The sequence below is a fragment of the Chinchilla lanigera genome, unplaced genomic scaffold, assembly GCF_000276665.1.
Source record: "Chinchilla lanigera isolate Chin_1 unplaced genomic scaffold, ChiLan1.0 scaffold00118, whole genome shotgun sequence".
Classification (NCBI taxonomy): Eukaryota; Metazoa; Chordata; class Mammalia; order Rodentia; family Chinchillidae; genus Chinchilla; species Chinchilla lanigera.
The window spans coordinates 4,555,980-4,579,537 of NW_004955519.1; the positions used below are offsets into that span (position 1 = coordinate 4,555,980).

Sequence of the window (23,558 nt, forward strand, 5' to 3'; positions counted from 1 at the left end):
CGAAAACACAACATCTAAAACTGCCAGCAACACAGTGCATTGTAGAGTATGGGCTGTTTCTTCTCATGATCCTATGCCTGACTGCAAGCTGTGACTCACTGTAGCTGCCCAGCCTCATGAGAGAGGGTCGTGCTACACAGTGATAGCTTGAGAAAAATCCAATTTCAAAATTTGAAATACAGTTTCTGTGCAGTGCATATTACTTTTGCATTATTGAAATTAAAAAGTCTTAAATTGAACCATCATAAGTTGAGGGCTGTATGATGTTATCTTCAGGAAATATATGCAGAATTCATTACCATGCAAAGCTATTCTTAAATTTGGATGAAAAGAGAGAAAAGCACGCATCAATCTGTTTTGCAGTCCTATTACTTGTTAATTTCACTTTTGGTAGTTGTTTGACGCTAAGTTCAACTGTATATGCTAATTTGCATTGCAGTTATGAGGCCTAATAAAGCAGTCGTCTTTCACATAATAGTAATTGAAAGTATTCCATAAAGTATTTCCATAGAGAAAACAATGAAAACTGCATTTCCAGAAAAGCCAATAATCATACACATATATAAACACAGAATCAACAACATATTTTCTTACTTAGGAAAACTTAAACCATAACACAAGGTGTTTTTTTGTTTTTTTGTTTTTCTTTTTTCTTTTCTCCGGTACCGGGAACCGAACTCACGACCTTGCGCTTGCCAGGCAGGCGCTTTGCTGCTGAGCTAAATCCCCAGGCCCCACAAGGTGGTTATTTAGATATTATTATTATTACAAAGAATTTAAGTATACACACTTGGCTAAAAGCAGGCTGAGCCACGTAGGCAAGGTTTATCTTTAAGTGATAGTTTCCAAGAAGAACCATAAAAGTCAAACAGTCAAACATTTCTCTGTGAATTTTATTGTTATTCAAGAAATTTTGCATGGAGACGTTCAACAACTTTTGTAGAAAAGTCAGATATACTGGGCAGAGGGGAAGAGATGGATTATCATGATCAATTTTATAACATATTGGGGAAAAGTTCAGAAATGATAGAGAAGACACAGTGGCACTTTATTTAAAGCAAATATTGGCACATCTGGTACAAGAGAGGCATTTTACAATGCTCCTATTGGTATATTACAATGTTCAAGTTGTATTTCTAAAATGGGGACTCTTATGACATAACATCAAAAAATAGAGAACTGAGAAAAAAAAAGTCAAATGTTGTGATACAAAAGACAACAGTAACGTTCAACCTGCCACAGTTAAAAGGCCACTGGGACAGGAGTCTGAAAGGAGCAAGACGCTGTCCACTGCAATTTCTCCAGTTTTGCCTTTGCCACGTTCTGCTTCAAAAATGATCTAACAATGGAGAAGGAGTAAAACATTACTTCAAAATACACAAAACAATGATCTAGCCAAACTATTTAACAGCTATTAATAAGAACTGCACTCAGGCATTATTATGGTTTAATCTACATGCCCCCCCACCTCGTGTGCTCATAGGCGGGGCTTTGGGGAAGTGACTGAATCATGGGATGTGATACTCATCACTGGATTAGTCCACTGATGAGTTTATAGCTAAATGAGATGTTAGGAGGTGAAGCCTTGTTGGAGGAAGTGAGTCACTGAGGGCGTGGCCTGGAAAGATCTATCTCCCTCCCTCCTTTCTTGATCTCTCCCTGCTTCCAGCCACCATGCCATGAGCAGTTTTTCCTCTATGATGCCCCTCTGCCATGTTGCCCTGCCTTAGAGTCAGCCGACTATGGACTGAACCCTCTACAAACTGTAGGTCAAATAAAATTCCACTCCTTACAGTTGTGAATGTTGGGTATTGTGTCTTACTGATGAGAGTGTAACTGAGACATGCATCGTTATTACATAGAAATTGTCTTTCATATTGACTACATAGTAATATTTTAACTACATAGGAATAGGATTTTCAGACACTGGGCATCCACACTGAGAGTTGTGTACAGAGAAATCACAGTTACAGCAAACTCTAAAGATTCTGAAAAGCCCTATAAAGCTAAGAAGGGTAAGACTTAAAAGGAACCTTTGGAACAAGAAAGCTTTAAAGAAAATAAATAAAAACAACAAAAAGTAGTTTTCTTTATAAAAACCAGGTTAAAAGAAATTGAATATTTCCATGAGCATCTAATGCAAAACCATATAGTCAAAGGGAATTATTTTGATACATTCAGATTTTGTAGTTTATAGTAGTCGAACTATTTTTCTTAAATATTTTGCTTATGTATTTGGAAATTGTCTAGAATGTCATTGTTCATGTGCTAAAAATGTTTTACTATATGATGCTATAACCATTTTATTTTAAGAAATCTATTAATAATCAAAAAAGAAAGCAACTTTTTGTATTTTAGAAATTCCCACTATCTATAGAACAGGGGAAAAATGCCAAAGAGAATTATCTTTGGATGCAAAATAACAGAAAACTTATTTAACACAATTAAAGGTGTATAACAACTATTTTATATTTACCTACTGATCTGAAAATATTTTCAAGTAGCTATGACAAAATAAACATTTACTGAATGAATATTTATATGTTTCTTCAATATTGTAATGCTTTTAAAATAGTTTGTGTTAGCTGGGCATGATGGTGCACTCCTGTAATCCCAGGACTTGAGAGGCTGAGGCAGGAGGATCGCCATGAGTTCAAGGCCAGCCTGAACTGCACAACAAGACCCTGTCTCAAAAAAAGTTTATGTTAATTTTATAATGAGAAAAAACACCAAAAATACTTTTAAAATTCAGTAATGATGAAAACAATAGCTATAATTTATGGGGTACCAATTCAATATGATGTGGTATGAGAAGTTTGTCTCTCATAGTTCCTGTATATCTCCTGGAAAGACGGGTACACTGGACCTAGTGTGTTCTATAATTTTAGGATCAGAAATAAGCAGGCTTAGAAGACAGAAAGATGATTCTGATTCAAAGATGACTAAGGTTATCTTGAACCAAAAACATTAGAGAGAAAGTAATATTTAATTTGGAATGTGTTCTTCTTTAAAATTACAAACATATATGGCTTATCAAAATGGAATTTGCCAATAGCCCATGCCAACTATGGCTATAAACAGATTAAATATGTATACACATAAAGCATAAAATACAAAATATGAAAGCGCTCATTACTGTGGTGTGATTATGAATCTACTTTACTCAAGAAAGAAATTGACTTTGTCTTTTCAAAATTTTTTATAAATTTAAACTTACAAAAAATTGGCATTTTAAGCTGGGCATGATGGCATGTACCTATAATCCTAGCATTTTGGGAAGCTGAGGCAGAAGGACTGCAAATTTGAACCCAGCCTGGGCAATCTAGCAACGTAGTGAGATCCTGTCTCAAAAAATGGGGATGGGGGATACCAGGGATGTAGCTCAGAGCAAAGCTCCAAGGTTCAATCCCCAGTACCACCAAAACAAACAAAGAGAAAAACTAACAAAGAAGGAAACAAAAGTTGCATTTTATTTTTAATTTTTAAATTTTTTTTTTTTTTATATTTTTGAGACAGGATCTCGCTATGCAGTTCAGGCTGGCCTTGAACTCATTTTGTAGCCCAGGCTGGCCTTGAACTCGCAACGATTCTCCTGCCTTGGCCTCCTGAATGCTGGGATTATAGGTATATGCCACCATGCCTGGCCAAAAAAAAAATATTGCATTTTAAAGAAAGAGCCTTTAAGGATCATGCTTGTAGTAGCACATGCCTGTAATCCTAGCACTCTAGGAGGCTGAGGCAGGAGGATCACATGTTTCAGCCCAGCCTGGGCAAGTTAGTGACTTAGCAAGACTTTGTCTCAAAATAAAATATAAAAAGGGCTGAGTATTTAGTTCATTGTGAAGGCCTTTGGTTTAATCTCCAGTAGGAGAGAAGAGGAGGGGAGAGATAGAGAGATAGAGAGACAGAGAGACAGAGAGACAGAGACAGAGACAGAGAGAGAAAGAATATGAATCATCCTCAGTCACCACCATAGACTCCCTTTTTACTTGCTTTGTGAAGAATTACAGAATAGTTTTCAGTGTGGTAGAGGTAAAGCGATTTTAGGCTTGCTATCATCACTGTATCCAACTTTCTCAGGCTTTCTGAAGTGAAGATAGGAAATCTTGGGGCGATGAGAGTGACAAGAGCCTGTGACTATTGTTGCTCAGGCCTCTCTTTTGCTTTCCAGATGGATACATTTTCTTGATAACTATTGGAAACAAGCTAATGCTAAGAAAAGCTAGCATGACTGGGTATAGAAGTCTTTTCTTTCTCTATTCTCTTCTCAGGAGGGAGCACCTTTCAGGAAGACATTCCCTTTGGATAACTTTAATGAAGTAGAAGTGAGCCAAAGAGCAGATTCCTCAGAACAGCTGCAGTGAACAGGATAATGAGGATGAGTATGTCTACATCTTGGGGTATTGGGTTTTTCCTACCACTGACATCCCCTGGAAAATTAAAAATAAACATCAGGATAATTATTTGGCGTACTAATTTGTGTGCATTTTCACTACATTTTTCTTACCCTATCTCCCCCAAAATATAGGCAGGTTTTTAATGTTCTCTTTTATCAAGGAGATTTGGGATGTAACAATCAAAAGCAGACTTTTCTGGAAGATAGTGACTTTCTTGATGTTTGCTCCCAGTAAGTTTAAATCCCTTGAGGAGACTGTACTAGTAGAAGGTGGAGAGCTAACAGGAGAAGCAGTGATTGGGAGAAGCTCACTTCTCCAACACTGGAAAGAACCACCACTGCCTTGCCGTGGCAGAGCCCTGACTGGGGGGTGGTTGCCTGATTTTCCTACTGATGCTGAATTCTCAGGAACAAGATTATATCCCAATGGACATGGAAGCTGAAGAGATGAATGGCTTCAAGGGCCACATGGGGGCAAAAAAATGTGGGTATTCATATCCCCATGATGAAATGAAGATGTACTGCCTCCTTCTGAATGTCTGTGCCACCCCAGCCTTTCAGAAGCTGGGGACACCTTAGAGAGGGGCCCCTCCACCAACCCTGAGTGAGCAAATAGCTGAGATTGAATCCCCTCAGTCTAACAGGATAGGGCTTTGGCTTCAGGTATAGTTTCATTTAGAGGAAGGATGCAACTTATCTATTACACTCAAGTTCATGCAGTAAAGGTCACCGACCACGTGCCACAAATATCTATGGCCAAAACCACAGCGGTAAACTGGAATAATATCCCCCAGCAAGGTTTCTCACAGAGTTAGAATATTCAGGACCTAGGTGCCAGCACTGGTGTGTTACAATGTGACGGCTGGCCAGGCTCCTTGGGGGCATGGTTTCAAAATGTGAACAGTGCTGTTTTACACTGTTCTGATTAAATACTTTCCCCAAGCTATGAGCACATTAATTTGATCAACATGGAAGGAATCATGAATGTCACACAGAGGCATATTTCAACTCTCCAGTGAGAGATGGCATCCATATATAGCCTGGCTCAGTGCTACAGTCCTCAAGGCATGCAGCAAACACAGCAATGTAAACATGTGGATTGGATTTACACTGATTCACATGTACCGCAATGAGAATATATTTGAATGACTGTGTGTGTCAGTCCTGAAAAAGCACTGACTGCTTTTACTGCAAAGGGAAAGAGTGGTTAGGAAATTCATTAACTAGGACCTAACATACACTTTTATTTATAGTCATGTCTTATGAGGCATTTAAAATAAGATGTTCTGCTTTAATTAAAGTGTGACGAGTAAATGAAAAGATGTTAAATTTAATGTCTGACACTAGGGACTAACTAGGCTTCCTGGTCTGATGCCTATTGCCAAGAAATGAGACTGTACTTACGTTAATCATCGTCTTTCACAAGCAAAGTATAAATGGATTCTGATTCACGGATCTCCCAGTTGTTCTCCCTCTGATCGCCTCTTCACGTATTTCCTTCTAACTTTTGCTCATTTTCTTTCACACCTTGACCCAACTTTCCACCAGAACCCACTCTGGCTATATCCAGCCTCTGGTCCCTGTCGCTTTGACCCTTCCTTCTAAAGAAACAACTCCTGCAAAGGTCACCAACCACCTCTTGATAGTCAAACTCAATAAACAATTTCTTTTTATTTAATTTGTTCTTTCTCAGTGTTTCATACCACTGATTGACCAGCTTCTTCTTAAGACTGTGTTTCCTTTTCCTTTATTGGGCCCACTTCTGTAGTGAGGGATTAATTCAGCAGATCTGAGTTGTTTGAACCCTGTACATTCTAAACAAAGTTGGGCCCATGATTGGCTCCTGGGAGATGGCCTCTAAACCTTGGAATATCATACCTGACAGAGTATGATAATGTTTACCTGAGGCTTTGGGCCAAGCCAGATGGTTCACGCTAACAGTGTGATTTATGGTGGGAGACTTGGATTACATGGTATCAGGCTGACCTCTGGAGAGGCTGGAGACTGACTAACTAGTCATCCACATCAGCAGACACATGGCCAGACTGACTCATTAACAAAAACCTTGAACACCAAGGCTTGGGTGAGCTTCCCTGGTGGGAAAACTTGCTGAGTGTTGTCACACATGGCTTCTGGGAGAATTAAGAGTGCCCATATGACTCCACTGGGAGAGGAAAATTATACCCTTGTGCCTGGTCCCCCTTGGACTCTGCACTATGTATTTCGGTCCTACGCTTATTTTCACCTGTATAAACTGGTGTCATGAACAACAGCTTTTAGAGTTCTATGCAAACTTCTAGGGAATCATTGAATGTGAGCATGGTCTCAGAGACCCCCGGCAACAGTTACTTTCCCGGTTCGGTTAAAAATAACATTTAGAAAATCATCCTCTGGCTACCATTTTTTAGGCCACACTCTGTGCACAGAACAAATGAACAAGACTTTTTTTTTTTACATCTTAATGAATTTTCTGACTGCTTTGGAAGGAAGCTGGAAAGAGGGTCATGCATAAAAAACAGGTCTTTTCCATGGAATGTGATATACGTGCATCTGACAAGTATTGGTATTAGCTGCATTGATTAATCTCTTTGCCTATTTTACTCCAGAATGGAAGATCTTTAAGTATAGCGAAAAACTTTACATCCCCAGGGCCTACGTACTCCAGTGTTTTGTTGTTTGTTAAGTCATAGAAAAAAGGTAAATATCTAGTTTAACCATTTTTTTTCAACTTACACTTTTGGTTGCATCAATCCCTTGATACAACTGAATTTTTCCCGTCTTCCACCTTTCATCCTCACTCTTGGTCTCTTCCCATGCCAGCACGTTGTTACTGTTTTTCACAAACACACGAAGTTTCCCTACTTTCTCTCCCGCCAGCCGGTAATCAAAGAGCAAGCAGAAGTTGCTTTGGGGCTGCAGGTTTGGGAGGAGAAGTTTCAATCGACCAATATCCTTCCTGTGCCCTGCCAAGGCCGGAACTGCCATATAATAGCCAACAGCTTTAAGAGAAGAAAAAATGCAGTTAATAAGCCCACTCTAAAGGGTTTGGCTTTTATATATGAAATAGCTATAAAATAAACAAAAGTGTCCCATAGGGAAAGCTGAAGTCCTTTACATTTTGAACATAGGAAAAAAAAGTCTTCATGCTAAAATGGATTTTAGGATTACACAGTTGAAATCTTTTGCCACACAGAAAAGGAAATTGAAGGTCAGAGAAATAGGGGGATTTGTCCACATTCACAAAGCTTGGTAGTAGCAGATATGGGGTAAGAATCTAATTAAATGGGCCTTTAGCACTGCAGGTAATTTGCAGCTAATAAGGAACTTGTGTTCCAGAACTTTATTTCTGCCTTGATTGTTGGAACCTTGGAGTGCAGTTCCCCACTGAGCCAATCATATGTCCAATGGTCAGCTTGTTAGGTGGGCTCATAAAGTGGCGTTTAATCTACAATACACATGGATTTGTCCTAATGGTTTAATGAAGCTCAACCACCTTGCTCAACATATCACTCTGAGTTCTGTTTTAGGATGTCAGGAATGTATTTCCTGCTATGCCTGCAAATCTCCTAAGAATCTTTTAACCTATGGCAGTAGACTTTTGTTCACCTCCAATCTTCTGATTGTGGTTTTGATGAACTGGAGCAAAAACTTCAGAGTAGTGTCTGAGGAAGGTGAGAAGAAGATGGAATTCCTATAAAAGCTAGGAGGATGACGCTGGGGGTGGGATGGAATCTTTTAGTGCAATTCCTGGAGACACTTGCAGAACCCAGGCTGACACTGCCTTAGTTTCCACTGGACTCAAACACTGTCAGATCTTCTTTTCCAGCTAGTAATGTTATTAGATTCAGCAAATTAAAATGCAAGATACCTAGTGGGGTTTAAACTTCAGATAAACAATATGTTCAAGAGAAAATAAAAAGGAGTCAATGCTTCTCTGAAACTTAGACTTCCTATACAGTGACTGTATCAGCTATACTCTTTTGTGACCCACTTTTCTCATCTAGCCAAATCCCACTTTGAGCTGTCTTTGAGAGTTTATCTCTTTAATAATACTGCTGGATCTCATGGTTCTTTTCTATATTTAACTCTGGTGGGAAAGAAAGACCTACCTAGAGATGATGGAGGTGCATGCAAGGAAGGGAGGATGTATGATTTGAGTGATGGAGAAGCTGAGAACCCAGGGATTATTTGTGAATTGGGTGTTTGTAAATAGGAGGCTTCCCACTGATGGGACATTCAGTGTAACACATTGCTGACCATGTGAGCTGGCGAGATCCTGAGATAACATGTGGGCTATCCTTGTGATACAGCTCTTTCAGGCATAAATTTAGAGAAGCTTTAGGAGGAAAGAAGGAGCTCAGCTTAGTTATCAACAAGATAGTTTCTGTAAAGATGTATTGTCTCTGATCTGGTTACATGTGCCCTGTGTTCATCTTGAATCTTTAGTTACAGTTCCATTTACACAACTGCTGGTGGGATGATGCATCCCCTGTACCACAGTCCCACACTTTAAAAGGGTTTCTTTTTAGAGACATCCAAGTTTTCTGATTGTATGCGAAAGTTGGAAAGGAAAGATCTCAGAGAAAAATTACCCCAAAGAAGGATCTAGAAGAATCTTTTAACTGAAGGCTGAGCCCTATATATCCCCAAAGAGATAAGTTGATTGGTAAGAAACTGAAATCCCTGAGATGTAATAGTCGACCTTAGTTGTCTAGTCAGCCTTTAGGAGAAAGGAATTCAATAAGTGCTCCAAATGGATCTGCAAGCAGGACTCTCTATCCCAGAGGAAATCTTGAGCTCATCAAAGGTAGTGAAGTATGTAGCAGAACGGCAGTAAGTACAAAACTCAGAGCTCTGTTTGAGAAAAATCTAAGATCAAGGGGCCAGAAAGAGGTCCTCCAGCAACTAAAGAGAAACTTCAGTTCAGTCCAGGAGTTCAGGTTGCTGACCTGACACTCAGTATGGTGACACTCAAGTCAATTTGATGCCTAAGGAAGGGGGTGACTCTACTAAAACTCTCAGTTTAGAAAGAGGTCGTGTTTCAAGAGTTACTTCCCCTGAAAGAACAAAATAAAAACTAGAGTGCACCACTGCTTCATAAACTGGGCAAAAGGAACAGCTTCATTCTGTCAGTGCTCCTAAAGTTTATATGACTCCATATAGCTTTCTCTCTTAGATGCAGGAGGGTAAATATAGAAGTTTCCTGCCATATTCTTTGTGAGGACAGCTAGGTGAGAGAGGAATTAAAGAGGGAATACATGCTGGGAAAAGTGTGTTATCCATCGGGGAGACCTTGGAAAGTCGAAAGGTTTCCAAAAATGATAAACAACCCTGACCTGAGACGTGACAGGTAGAATAACCCTCTGCCACTGAAAAGCCTTCTTTCCCTTGGCCACATTACAGAATATGAAATAATCAAACCTAAATACCATTATCTCGATCAGCAGGATTCCAGTCAAAATCATCTTCTCTGTCTTGTTTCCAGTCACAGACCCCATGATCAAAGCTGCAGTCAGCTGAGATATTTAAACCTGCTTTAAAAAGAGCATATTTCATAACCATTAAAAGCATTAGAAATATAGCTAAAATTTCGGGCTTTGGAAGGAAATGTCCTATTTTTAGTTATGTAGAGTATAGATCAGTGGTGGTGAACCTATGGCACATGTGCCACAGCGGGCTGTTCGTGTCACTGAAAGGGCTAAGAGTTCTCCATCAGTGGTAGAGGCCAAGGAAACTGAAATGCTCTTAGGGATAATGTTAAACCAGATACCGTTTTTGAGTTAAATCTTTGAGGTCATTCTCAACAAATTCTGTTTTAATCCTATAAAACAAACACAAAAAAAAGTCTATGATTTTTAAAAAACTCAGTAATGAGCAAGACCTCCCTGGGCAAAACAAAACAAGGAATGTAACCAACTGGTATAAAATTTAGCCCAGAAAATAAACTCTGCTTTGCATAAATAAACAAGTGAAGACCTTGCCAGAACTTTCTAGATGATTTGCGGAATACAACGTTTCATGTAGTACACAACACATGACTTATCAACATTCTTGTAGTACAACATATTTTTTGTTTGCTGGATCATATGATATCTTGATGCTTGGGGGGCTTTACAGACCTGGAGACAGACTTTCCCATCCATGGCCACCTAAGTTGAGGACATGTGTTCTTGTAAGGCAACCATGGTCTTTATCTAACTCACACGCACTGTTATGGTTTGTATCCGAAATGACCCCCAAAGGCCACATGCTACAGGATTGTTCACCACCCTGGTGCACTATTGAGAGGTGTGGCCTAGTGGGAAGAAGTGAGTCTCTGGGTGTGGGCTGGGGCATGACTTTGAAGGGAATATTGGGACCCCGGCTCCTGTCCTCTCTTTCTGCTTCCTGCTCACCATAAGGTGAACAGCTTTGCTCTACCATCCGCTCTCCACCATGATGTTCTGCCTTACCACAGGCCCAAAGTGATGGGGCCCAAGTAACCATGGACTGACACTTCTGAGATTGTGAACGAAATAAACCTTTCCTCCATACAAGTTGATTACCTCAGGTATTTTGTCAGTGACAGAAAACTGTCTAACACAACACAGTCAACATTTCCCCTGCACTAAATCATCCCAATGCTAGGTATTGGGCAGTTAGGAGCAGTTCCTGGTCCCCAAGGCCTTCTGCAGTTATTCAGCCCAGCCAGTGCTAAGCCATTTCCCCTTCTCTATATTGCCTTTCTTCCCAGACAATTCCCAAGAAAGGCTGTGGCCTAGGCTATCCCCTCACTCCTGTTTCTACCTCTGACTATAACCTGATGCTTCTTCCTCTGGGGCCCCACGTGGCATGCTGTGCACCCTTTTCTTGGGAAATATACTTAACAAATCCATTTTTCAGGGCCATTGGCCTCTCCATGTCACTTAGTCACTTCCATCAATTAAAACCCCATGGATATGAATGCCACACTAGGTGACAAAATCTTTTCCTTTCTTTGCTTCAGAATTCCAACATTCCAGTTAGAAATTTGCCACCAGCATGTTGGATCAAATAAGCAGACATGTTCACAGTCTCTAAATTGCTTTTGGGTTCTTTTTGGTAGAATGATTGCGTTGTTTAGATGTAGTGGAGAAATGTCATTGCAGAGTCAGCTACTGTAGGTTTGAGGCCAGTGCTTCTGATTACTTTTATGTAGATCAGAGCCCAACAAGTGGACAGCCTGGCCTACTGCCCATTTTTCCAAAGTTCTATTGAAGCACACCTGCCCTTGGCTCCACATTGGCCATGGCTGCCTTTGTGCTAGAAGGACAGAGCTGAGTAGGTGTTACTAACACTATGGGGCTCGCAGGGCCTAAAACATTTACTACGTGGCTTTCTCCACAGAAAGGTTTGCTAACTCCTGATGCAGATGTCAAAAAAATAGCACCATGAGAAAGGGAAGATTGAAGTACTTATTAAAAATGAATTTTGTGTCTTTTACCTATTTACACTGAGGAATAAAGGAAGGGAAAAAATCAAAAACAGTTGATTCTTGACACATGGCAATTCACCCAATATTCTCAGATACATTATGTTATTTGATTTGAGTTTTCCAAAAAAGTTTATCATCAGTTGGGCATGACGGTGCATGCCTGTAATCCCAGCACTTGAGTCGCTAAGGCAGGAGTTCAAGGCCAGTCTGGGATACATAGTTCAAAGCCACACTGAACTGCGTATTGAGACCCTGTCTCAAAAAAACAAACCAAAGGTTTATCATCAAATCCAATTTCAGGAAAGTAAAAGTGAGGTTCAGAAGTGATTTGTCCAAGATCTGCAGACACTCAGTGCTGGGAATGGACCTGAGTCTCAAGTTAGACTGGAATCTAGGGCTGTCTGTTCTGCATGCACCTTAACTCTGCACCAACTGCCCCTTTTCTCACTTTTCTTTCTCTTTCACTCCCCATTTCCTCCTATGTTATCAAAGATAATTTTGGTTCCAATTTTCAGATGAAAAATGACAAGTAAGTCTTCAACATTTTTTTAGCTCTTTCATAGTTTGAGAAATTGATGTTGCCATTCCACAGACAATGGAACATCAGTTTTTCAGTTGGTTTATGTGGTGGCAACATTTATTCCGAACTCCCTCCTCCCCTTCAACACACAATTAATGGGGCTTGTAAAGTGAGATAAAGGGATAGTATACAGCCAACCTCTCCATAAAGAGGTAAAAGTCAAGACTTTGATCTCATCAGCACACTAGTTCATTAGCATAGCACTTGGTGGTCTACAAAGTGCTTTCAAATCCATTCTCTGGTTCAACCTATGCCACCCTCAAAGTAGATGCTGTTGGTGTCAGTACTTATGTTCCCTCGCAGGCACGTCCCTCTCTAGTGCAATTATAGCTCTGGGTGTGAAGGTATTCTCTGGATGGAGCATTCTTAGTCCAAGCCAGTTGTGTTAGAATGCTGTTAGTTTCTTTCCCTGGGAACAGCCCTCAAGCAGGGATGGATAGAAAATGATAGACAGATACTTCTGTTTCCTTGCCTTTGGATAGGACCAGTAAGTGCTGGGATTGGATGTGAACTGGAGTCAGACTGGAATCTAGGAACACTCCTGCCTTGCAGAAGTGGAATGCAGGTCCACTTACCACAGTAGTGTATTTCCCTGCTTTCACAGGAGGCCATGTGTGCCAGGGAATTAGCAGCACTCTCTCAGAGCAGCCTACATTCAAGCTCAGAAGGGACTTGGTGCGTGTACTCTAGGTCCCTTAAGCCTCCTGTAGGATCACTCTAAGCCTTGTGGTCTGCACTGCCTCGTGACTTCCCCAACGGGACTGAGCTCCAGTTCTCTGTAGTAGAAATGTGCCTAATAACATACCCCTTTGTTGCCTCTTTCTCTCCCCACCCCACTTCCCTGTGCCCTTCCACTGTTTCCCGAGTCACTGCCTCCATAAGCCACTCACACTCAAATTCTTGTCTTGGGGTCTGTTTCCAAGAAAACCAGCCTAATATAACACCTAAGAGAGGCGTGTTGCTCTCAGGTGTGGAAGCAGTAGAGTAAGCAGGTCTAACTGACTTGCTCAAGGCAAAGAGCAACCAGAGTGTGAAAGTGCACACTCGAGCCTTCTGGTTGGCACTAAACCCTCCAGAACACCTTAATCAAGGACTGTTGTGATCACAGGACTGTGGTCATGAGCAACATTTTCAACTTTCTGTGTTTCATTAAGAATCATGAAGGAAATGTAAAATAAAAAACACAGTCAATTTGGGGCTTCAAAGAGGGCCGAAATAGTTCCTTATGGACACTTCGTGAGTGGGAAGCACTATCCACACAGAGTCTGCCTCCACTCTTTATTCTTGGGGTCAGGTAGGAGCAGCAGAGAGAAGAAAACAGCCGTACAGCATTGTAATTATTGGTACAAATCAGGCAGAGGCCTATTATTTTATACCTGGTACTGTGCATCACGATGTAATGACTTCCCTTGGGCTTTTATGAATGAAGAAGTGATTCAAAAACAATCACCTCATCTTATGAAGAAATGAAAATGATATGGGACAGTGTGAGAAAACTTTATTTACCTTTGTATTCCAGCTTGGAATTCAGCACTTTTCTTTGGGCCAGATCCAAACTCAAATTACCTGCTTCATTCACCTTGGGGGCTGATAAAGGACACTTGGTCAGTTAAGAAAAACATATGACCCCACATGCTCAGAAGGTGTGAATCCAATGACTGAACAAAGAAGGCTTTGTCATGGCTTGTAATTACAGCAAGTATTCTAGCAGTGTCTCCCTGGCATTTCCAAATCATTCACATTGGTTCCAGCATTCCAATTTAGAACATCTTTTTTCCAGAGTTTCTCTTAGTGAGCTAAGAATCTACTCTTGGGGCACATCCCTTCGCACCAGTTTTCAGAGCTATACTTCCTTCAGACTTTCACTATGAAGGGAGCTGAGGTCACTGGTATGCTATTTCTTGGACAGGTGGGCCTGTATTTACTTCTCCAACTGGCATTTGTACATATGAACAGATCCGTACATATGTACATAGAACAGATCTGACAAAATATTAGAGGAGGAATAAATGCACAGTAAGAAGGAAATGGAGTCTCCGTGTTGGGATCCAGGCTGAGTCAACACGGAAACCGTCCTGAAGGGGCTGAGACTTCTGGTGGGTTCTGAGCAGCAACCAGTGAAAAGAGATTTGGTGCTTATTTAGTTCATGCAGAAAATTTAAGGTCTGTGGTAGCACTTTTTCTCTTTTGGTTTTCTTTTTTTTGGCTTTTAAAGGCATAACAACACTACTGCAACACTGCGTTTTCATAGTTAGCCTGTCACAAGCGACTTCAAGAAGGGAGAAGGGGGGGCTGGGGATTTAGCTCAGCGGCAAAGCGCCTGCCTGGCAAGCGCAAGGTCGTGAGTTCGGTTCCCAGTACCGGAGAAAAACCAAAAAAAAAAAAAAAAAGAAGGGAGAAGGTGGAGCCTGGCAGATCCACACAGTGAGAATCTCTCTGACCTGGGGGCATGCCAGACAACTGTGCCTGCAGGACTAGCAAGCTCCCCATGATGCCAGTGGAGAGGAGGAGCCTGTACCAAACACAAAACCCTCAGGTAAGGGAACAGGACTTACCCTGCTTGTTTCTCAGAGCAGCAGATTAGCTCTGGTACCTGCAGAAGGTTCTCATCTCTAGAACTCACACAGACAGATGCCTGCTGCTTAGGATATAAGGCCCAACCCATTCTACTTAAAGCATGAAACTCTCTAGTCTCCTTCCACTTGTCAGGAGGAATCCCAATTTATTCTTCATGAAAAGTATAAAATAACAAACGTGATACTCACAAAACACATCTCCTCGGAGGCTTCGCTCCTGTTCCACGTCATTCTTCAGGGCTTTCTCTTCTCTTTTCTCTTCCTCAAGCCCTTTGATTTTTTCTTTATTCCAATTTTTGTCTCTAGGAGAGTTCCCATCCCTGTGAAGATTCTCTTTAGAGCTGAAGGGCTTTGAGGTAGCCTTAGGGGCACGTGTCCCAGTGGGTCCTGGGGTGACATTTTTCACTTTTATCTTCTTTTTCATGCTGTTTTTGTGAGCAAGCAACTTCTTGATCTTGTCTTTGATGATCCCAGGTGCTCTGAGGACTTCTCTCACAGAATTTTCAGGGATAACTAAAACAAAAAATAAATAATTGAGAAGTAGCAGTAATTAGTAGCTGATAATAAGGTCACTGGTAAACAATGGAATGTATTGGAAGAGCTGTAAGTTCACGCTTCTAGAATCAACTCATATGGGGTTCCACCATGTGAGATTTTAGGAAGAACTATATTTGCATGTTTTGAGCAGTTCCGATGCTATGGTGGTTACCTTCACTACTTTTTGTTAAAGGACACACTTCATTTTGCTTCCAAAACTAGTGAAATACCTGCTACTACTCAAATAGGCTAAAGGTCTCAAAGGAATGGATTTCTCCAGGATCCTCTAATATTTCTGCTTTCACATTGGGACCATACCTGGTATTGTCCAAGGACCACCAGGGATTTGTTGAAATTTGATATTCAAAGAATACAGCCAGACAGCATTAAGTTGAGCCAGATAAATGCCAGTAATGTGCCATTTGTGACCTTAAAACAGGGTGACTTCTGGATCACTGTACACAAACCTAATTTCCTTTCCTCCCTCTCTCACCCCTTTAAATACTTAAAACTCAATCAACAACTATCTAAACCTAAATGATTTTATTTAATGAATTTTTTATAGAGCCTTCTATATTTACTGTTTTATGTCCACTTCCTATTTGTAGCCATGAAATTAAATTGCTTTTATTTTTTATTTTTTCTTATTTTAAAAATAAAAGGAGGAAAACATTAACAAACAGACAACCGTTCACAAAATAGCAAAAGAACAATACAAACAATACATAGTTACAAACAAAGTGGTAGGAAATTAACAATGCTTCTTGTATTACATATTGATATCTTCAAAGTGGTTTCTCAGGAAAACAGAGACATGCAATATTGGTCAGTCATGGACTCATTAACTTTTTCTTTCAGCAAAGAAATAGAAGACAGTAGCTCAACTATGTTATATACACATACAAAATTTCTCCTTCTTTCCCTTCTCTTTTCCCACATCCCACTTGACCTTTGCCCTTTAACCTTGAGCATTTTTTTTTCGTTTCACAATGTCTATCATACCTCTTAGCTTTTATTCAATCTTTCAGGTTTTACACTAGTGAGTTAATGCGGTGCTTGCACATGCAGCTCTGATTTATTTCGCTTATGAGTATGGTCTCTAGTTGTGACCATTTACCTATAAAAGCCTCGACTTTATCTTTCTTTATAGCTGAGTAATATTCCATTATATAAATGTACTACAATTTTTTTTATCCAATCCTCAGTGGATGGACGTTTGGGTTGCTTCCACAATTTAGCAATTACAAATTGTGCTGCTATGAACATAGGTACACATATATCGCTGTGATATGATGTTTTCAGATCTTCTGGGAAAATACCCAGAAGGAGAATAGCTGGGTTGAATGGGACCTCTAGACCTAGTTTGCTGAGGAATCTTCAAACAGATTTCCACAGTGGTTTCACCAGTCTGCATTCCAACCAGCAGTGGAGAAGAATTCCTATTTCTCCACAGTCTCACCAGCATTTGTTATTGGTTGATTTCTAAATGCTAGCCAATCTTACTGGGGTGAGATGGGATCTCAACGCTGTTTTAATTTGCATTTCTCTAGTGACTAATGATGTTGAACATTTTCTCATGTATTTATTTGCCATTTGTATTTCTTTATCTGAGAAGTATGTATTCATCTGAGATGACCATGTTTGGATTGAGTCTTTGAATTTGGGGGGGGCTGATATTTTTTAATTCTTTATGTGTTCTAGGTAGAAGTCCTTTGTCCGAGGGAAAGGCAGCTAAAATTTTTTCCAAGTTTGTTTGTTTTCTTTTTACTCTGCTGGTGATTTCTTTAGATGTGCAGAAACTTTTCAGTAGGATGAGACCCCAGTTGTTGATTCTTTGAAGTATTTCGTGTGCAGTTTGGTTTTTGTTCATGAACTCTCTGCCTACCCCTATGTCTTCAAGGTTTTTACCTACTTTCTCTTCCAATAGATTTAGTGTTTCTGTTTTAATATTGAGATCTGTGATCCATTTTGACTTGAGTTTGGTGCATGGTGATAGACTTGGATCTATTTTCAGTCTTTGGCAGGTGGCAAGCCAATTTTTCCAGGAGCATTTATTAAAGAGGCTATCGTTCTTCCAGTGAGTTTGTTTGGCCCCTTTATCAAAGATTAGGTGGCTGAGTGTGTTTTTGGTTGTGGCTGTTTCTTCCAGTCTGTTCCATTGATCGTCAGGTCTGTTTTTTAGCCAGTACCAGGTTGATTTTATGACAGTAGCTTTGTAGTATAATTTCAGGTCACGGATTGTGATTCCATCTGACTTGTCCTTGTTGCCCAGGATTGCTTTTGCTATTCTGGGTCTCTTATGGTTCCAGGTGAATTGAAGGCATGTTTTCTCGAGATCTGTGAGGTATGCTAATGGTCGTTTAATGGGAATTACATTGAATCTGTACAACAATTTTGGGAGTATGGCCATTTTCACAATGTTGGTTCTACCTATCCATCAGCAAGGAATATTTTTCCATTTACTGAAATCTTCTTCGATCTCTTTTTTCATTGTACTGTAGTTTTCATTGAAGAGATCTTTTACTTCTTCTGTTAGATGGGTTCCTAAATATTTCAATTTCTTGGATGTTATTGTGAAAGGTATGGTTTCCTTAATTTCTCTCTCAGTCTCTTTGTTGTTTGTGTATAGGAATGCTATCGATTTTTGGGTGTTGACTTTGTATCCAGCTACACTGCTGAATTTGTTGACTAATTCAAGGAGTCTTCTTGTGGAGTTTTTGGGGTCTTCCATGTAACGTATCATTAAGTTTCTTTTAAAAACACTCATCTAGGTTGACTCTTCCTATCCTTTATTGAGTCAGTGACTCTGGGGTGAGGGTAATGTTAGTGTAGAAGAACTCTAAGTAGAAAAAGGTCATTTATCTCAATGTTCTTTTTTTTGTAGATGGGGGCAACTAAGTATGGTAAGTGACTTGACCAAGGTCACTCAGATCATGGGGGTAGAGCTAGGGTTGAGAGTAAAGCATATGAATGGTTCTTTTCTTGATTCTCCTGTATCCTGCTTTAAGGATTACTTTTCTCTAGACTGGTTCAAATTCCTCAAGAGCCATGATCCGAAGATACACGTCTTTCTTCCAGGCATATACATGATAATTAAGACTATCTAATAGATGTGGTAAAGTAACTGACTTTAAAAAATTGAAAACACTGATCTTTAAAATCTAATTTAGGCATGAGTAGTCTAACACTAAGCAGAGGGTTTATAAACATCTGAGTCAATACACTCAATTCTCCTACTTGGGTATAGTTTAGACTTTAGAGCAAATTGAGAGAAGGAAGTAAACACCATTTTTGATGCATAAAGTAATACTATAAAAATTGGGTTGGGATTTTATTAAGATTTTTTTTCTTGGCAATGTTTTAATCTCTTTTCCTGCTTTGGTTCTTCTTTGTCTTTTGCTTAATTCAATCTGTACCAAAGTAGTAGAAAAATAAACAAGGAGACATTGACAATATTTTGGACAATCAAAAGAGGGAAAGAAAATGCTTTGAAAATATATATGCTCTTAATTAGTGCATTGCTTTGACACCCATCTGAGGGCTAAAGTGCAACTTTTCTATTTTCAGTGAAATGTCCCAGTTATTTATCATTGTGACAACCTGTACTCATAGGTACGAAATTAAGCAGTAGCAACAGAAGTAATTATCACCCCTCCTGTTCCTGACCTTCACGTGGTCTGCTTGAGCTCCTTTGCCACAGGTTGCATGTTCAGCTTCGATTATAATGTGCTGATCACACATCAGCTTTGCTCTGGAGACCCCACTGTGTAATTCTGCCCATGCTCCTCTGAATCTTTTCTCAGTGCCCAGCATGAAAAATTAAGAGGAAACACCTATTCCCTGAAAAGTTCCTTTGTGCAATCAGTAATATGAAACTAAGGACCTTTAATAAATAACGAGGAGAGAGTTTCAGCCCACACCAGCCAATCCTAAACATCTGCTTTTGGTTTTTCACTTTGAAGTTTCAAATTTTCCTATTGAGAAAAGAAAAAGAATCAAAACATCATAACCTTTGTATCAATAATTTCATTCCCTTTGTATGCAAAGAGAAAGCCAAAGCCAAACAAAGATAAAACTGTGCAGTCTAATGGTATGCACAACTTGATTCAGTTTTATCAGGGAACCACTGTTTCAAACTTGATATCACTGATGACTGTTTTCTCTTTGAAGTTCTTAATTACTGCATCATCTCTTTGGGAATATAAAAAAGTGGGAGGAAGTTGCAGTAGGAGGATCTTTGGAGTGTTGGAGAACTCAGACACACAAACAGGGCATGCCAAAGTCTTCAGGTCATGGGCCAGACTGTAACTGATGTTGACAATATCTTTTGGGAGGGAATATAGATTTTTATAAATGTCCACTCTGTCTACAGCATCTACCTTTCTAAAAATCTTGATTTTAATTTCTACGATAAGATTTTATTACTGGAGATCACTATTAGGTGAGACTATCTTACCCGGGAGGAATATGACTTTGACATTCATTCACCTGCGGTTAGCTCATTAGATGAGCCGCTGTCATCTGGCAGGGAAAACGTCCCCCTGGTCTGAGCTGTGGCCTCAGTCCTGGGAGAACAGGCTCAGTCCTGGTGGGAATCTACTGCACTGTGGAACCCAGCAAACAGGAAAGGCTCAGGATGGCATGAAAGCTGAGCTGGGAGAGTTCGCCGTGCAGGTGACCAGGAGCCTTCTCCGTCACAGGGGTGAACACACCTCCCGTGTGCTCGAGCACTCCATCCTGGACTTGACTCCTCACTGCCATCTTTTACTGTATGTCCTCAAAACTAGGCCCTCACTTCTCTTAGCCTCCATCCCCCCATTTACATCAGTGGGATAAGAATTGTGAAGTTTAATGACTGAATACACACGTTACTATGATCAGTGCCGCCAACGTACTCAGCATGGGCTTGCTATTATTTTTAGAAGTCATCACCAGAATATTTAGAATCTTTTACTAAATTAAAAATAAAATTCCCAGGCCGTACCTGTAAATTTCTGGTACAGACTCATTAAATTGGGACAGCCTGGCTGTACCCAACCTATCTTCTTAAATAAGCTCTATATTAAATGAATGAAGCCATAGCGCACTTTTAATGCCTATGTTGTTTCTCAGTGGGAACAACTGTTAGATTTTGGTTTCTAAAAAAACATTTGCCGGGGCTGGGGATTTAGCTCAGCGCCAAAAACGCCTGCCTGGCAAGTGCAAGGTCGTGAGTTCGGTTCCTGGTACCGGAGAAAAACAAAAACAAAAACAAAAAAAAACAAAAAACCTTTGCCATCATCATTCCTAATACTAGTGCATGCTTATGGAGCATTTAATATATTTGGGCTGGAGATAAGCCCTTTAGATGAACATTTGCTCATTCTGTATGAATCATTTCATTTCATCATCAAAATAATATGAATAGCTAGATTCTATTATCCCTATTTTGCAGATAAAGAAACTGAGGCACTGGAAGGATAAATAATTTATTTTCAGTCCACAGGCGAGAGTCAAGCTAAAGTTCTCTGATCCCAAAAACTGCTCCTGGTAGCTCAATGACATAGTTTCCTTTTTCTAAATCTAGTATTACTCCACTAATTGGATTTTATCTAAGTTTTTCATTTCTTAGAATGAAGTATAGCTGCTGTCAAATCAAGATCAAAGTGTCTAGTGTTGTATTATTAAGACTCACATATCCTCGAATAGTTAAAAATAGACAAACCTACACTGAAGGTGCATCTTCCCTTGGGTACAGGTTGTTTGTAAGGACAATCTACCACCTCTTCATTACTACATTGTAGAGTCTGAGTTCTCAAAGCAACAAGCTCATGATAAAGGCCATACATTGAGGGGTAGGGTGCAGCTCAGTGGCCAAGTATTTCTTTAGCATGTGCAAGGCCCTGGGTTTTAACCCCAACATTGCCAAAAAAACATTGCAACATCAATGTTTTATATCATATAATAGCAATTCATGGGCATCTGAATCTATTTTATGACATAATGTTTTATAATGCTGAATGTTAATTGGAAGTGATTCTCTTATTTTTGTTTTTAATAACATTTTTTTACAAACATAAGGACAGACTTTTTAGCGTCTTTTAATAATAGGTTTGTTAAAATTGATTTTGAACAGACATATGGTTATTTACTTCACAAAGAATTAAAGGAAAATGAAAAGGGCTGGACAATATAGTGAATGACCCAAAGAAAATTCTCTCCTTTAAATAAAGATTCTAGGGAGAGACTAATGGAATAATTCAGCTGCAGAACAGATAAATAACAAAATGCTGTTTACAGATGCCAAATAGAACAGTAAATTTGGGGTCTCAAGGAATAAAGAAAATTTTGCTTTACTCCCAAATATACTTAAAGTAGTATGCTCAAGGAAAAAGAGTTTTCTTGGTATAAGAAATGTTTGTGCAAAACAAACAAACAAACAAACAAACAAACAAATGCCAGGCATGCTAGCACATGCCTGTAATCCCAGCACTTGGCAGGCTGAGGCAGGAGAGTCTATGTGAGTTCAAGACCAGACTGCACTAATTGTGAGACCCTGTCTCAAAACAAACAAACAAACATGAAAAAAGGAAAAGAAAGAAATGTTTGTGTTAAAGTGGTTTTTTTTGGTATTTCTTCCTTTTTAAAAAATTTACTTGTAACTTCAAAGTACTGGATTACTATATAGAAAACCTGGGCTGCACACCAGATGCAATGGCATACTTGAAGCGGTTGTTTTCCCATGGGCATGAATAGCACACCATGGTGGCCCAGGAATCAAAGGGGAGGAAGATGACTCCAGGTGTACTCTGGGAAGTTCTATCTAATATCTTCAATTCCTAGGCCTGCAGGCAGAGGGAGGGCATGTGGAGGTGAGGTGCTCACTTAGTGCAGCAGGCATCTTCCTGAGGGTGCTATTATGTTTTCACAGCATTTTTGCATTTGCATTCATAGCATCTCAGAGTAGAATAGCTGGCTCTTGACAGCAGATTGAAATGGTACTAACAACAACAATAACTGCAGCTAACTTTTTGAGCATCTACTATGTACCCAGCGGAACTAAGCTCTCTCGCTATATTACCTCATCTAACCTTCATGATAAACCTTGGAAAGAGGCATTAGTCTTAGTGTGGGTTCCCCAAGCAGAGCCTGAGACAAGGATTTGGGTGCAGGTCATTTATTTGGGAGGTGATTCCATGAGGCACAAGTGGCGGAGAGGGGACAGTGAGATAGGAAGACAGAAAAGCCAAAAGGTGGTGTTTTGATGGGTAGGTAATCATTGTAGGTAACTGGGGTTCATTTCCACCGGGAACATCTGGGATCCAATGTAGAACATGCCCCAGAATTGCCCTGCCTCGGGAAGGGGAAGGTAGGGTGTCTATCCAGAGACTCCTGTCTGACACTGGCCCAAAGTTTCCCTCAGCTGTCAACTTCTGTGTCTGGGCTGCACCTGCAAGGGGCTGAGCAGCCTTTCAGAGCACGCCCCGACACCCATGTTCATAGCAGCACAGCTCATACTAGCTCAGTCCTGGAAGCTGCCTAGATGGCCATCAACAGGTGAATGGCTAAAGAAAATATGGTGGTTACACGCAGTGGAGCGCTACTCTGCCATACGGAAGGATAAATTTGGGTAACTTGTAGGAAAAGGGTGCACCTGGACGCAATAATGTTAAACAAAATAAATCAGACATACAAGCTCAAATATTGATGGCTTTTCTTATAAGAGAAATTCAAAGCCTAAATAATTAAAGAGGGAAAAGAAAAGATAGGTAATAAGAAACAGATCTTTCGCAAATAGGCAAGGGGACCAAGACATGGAGGGTGAGGGAGGAAGCGGGGGAAGAGACTAAGAAGAGTGAAGTTGTGTTATGTACACAGACCAACTCCCCACAAGGAATGTAATCATTATGAACTGCAAAGGTACTAATAAAATTAAAAATTGAAAGAAAAATACATGGGGTTGGGGATGTGGCTCAGTGGTAGAGCTCTTGCCTTGCATGCACAAAGCCCTGGGTTCAATCGCAAGCAGCACAAAAA

General features: G+C 40.1%; 1 protein-coding gene across 1 annotated transcript in view; it reads right to left on the reverse strand.

The window, feature by feature from the left end:
• Positions 1 to 1,027: 1,027 nt before the first annotated feature.
• Positions 1,028 to 23,558, reverse strand: part of Egfl6 (EGF-like-domain, multiple 6) — a 59,089-nt gene continuing 36,558 nt past the window's right edge. The window contains exons 8-12 of the mRNA XM_005409208.2: positions 15,195 to 15,518; positions 13,936 to 14,016; positions 9,826 to 9,927; positions 7,130 to 7,395; positions 1,028 to 1,339 (exon numbers count right to left, since the gene is read on the reverse strand). Of these exons, the coding sequence (XP_005409265.1) occupies positions 1,229 to 1,339; positions 7,130 to 7,395; positions 9,826 to 9,927; positions 13,936 to 14,016; positions 15,195 to 15,518 (884 nt within the window). The 3' untranslated portion in view covers positions 1,028 to 1,228. The remainder of the gene's footprint in view (positions 1,340 to 7,129; positions 7,396 to 9,825; positions 9,928 to 13,935; positions 14,017 to 15,194; positions 15,519 to 23,558) is intronic.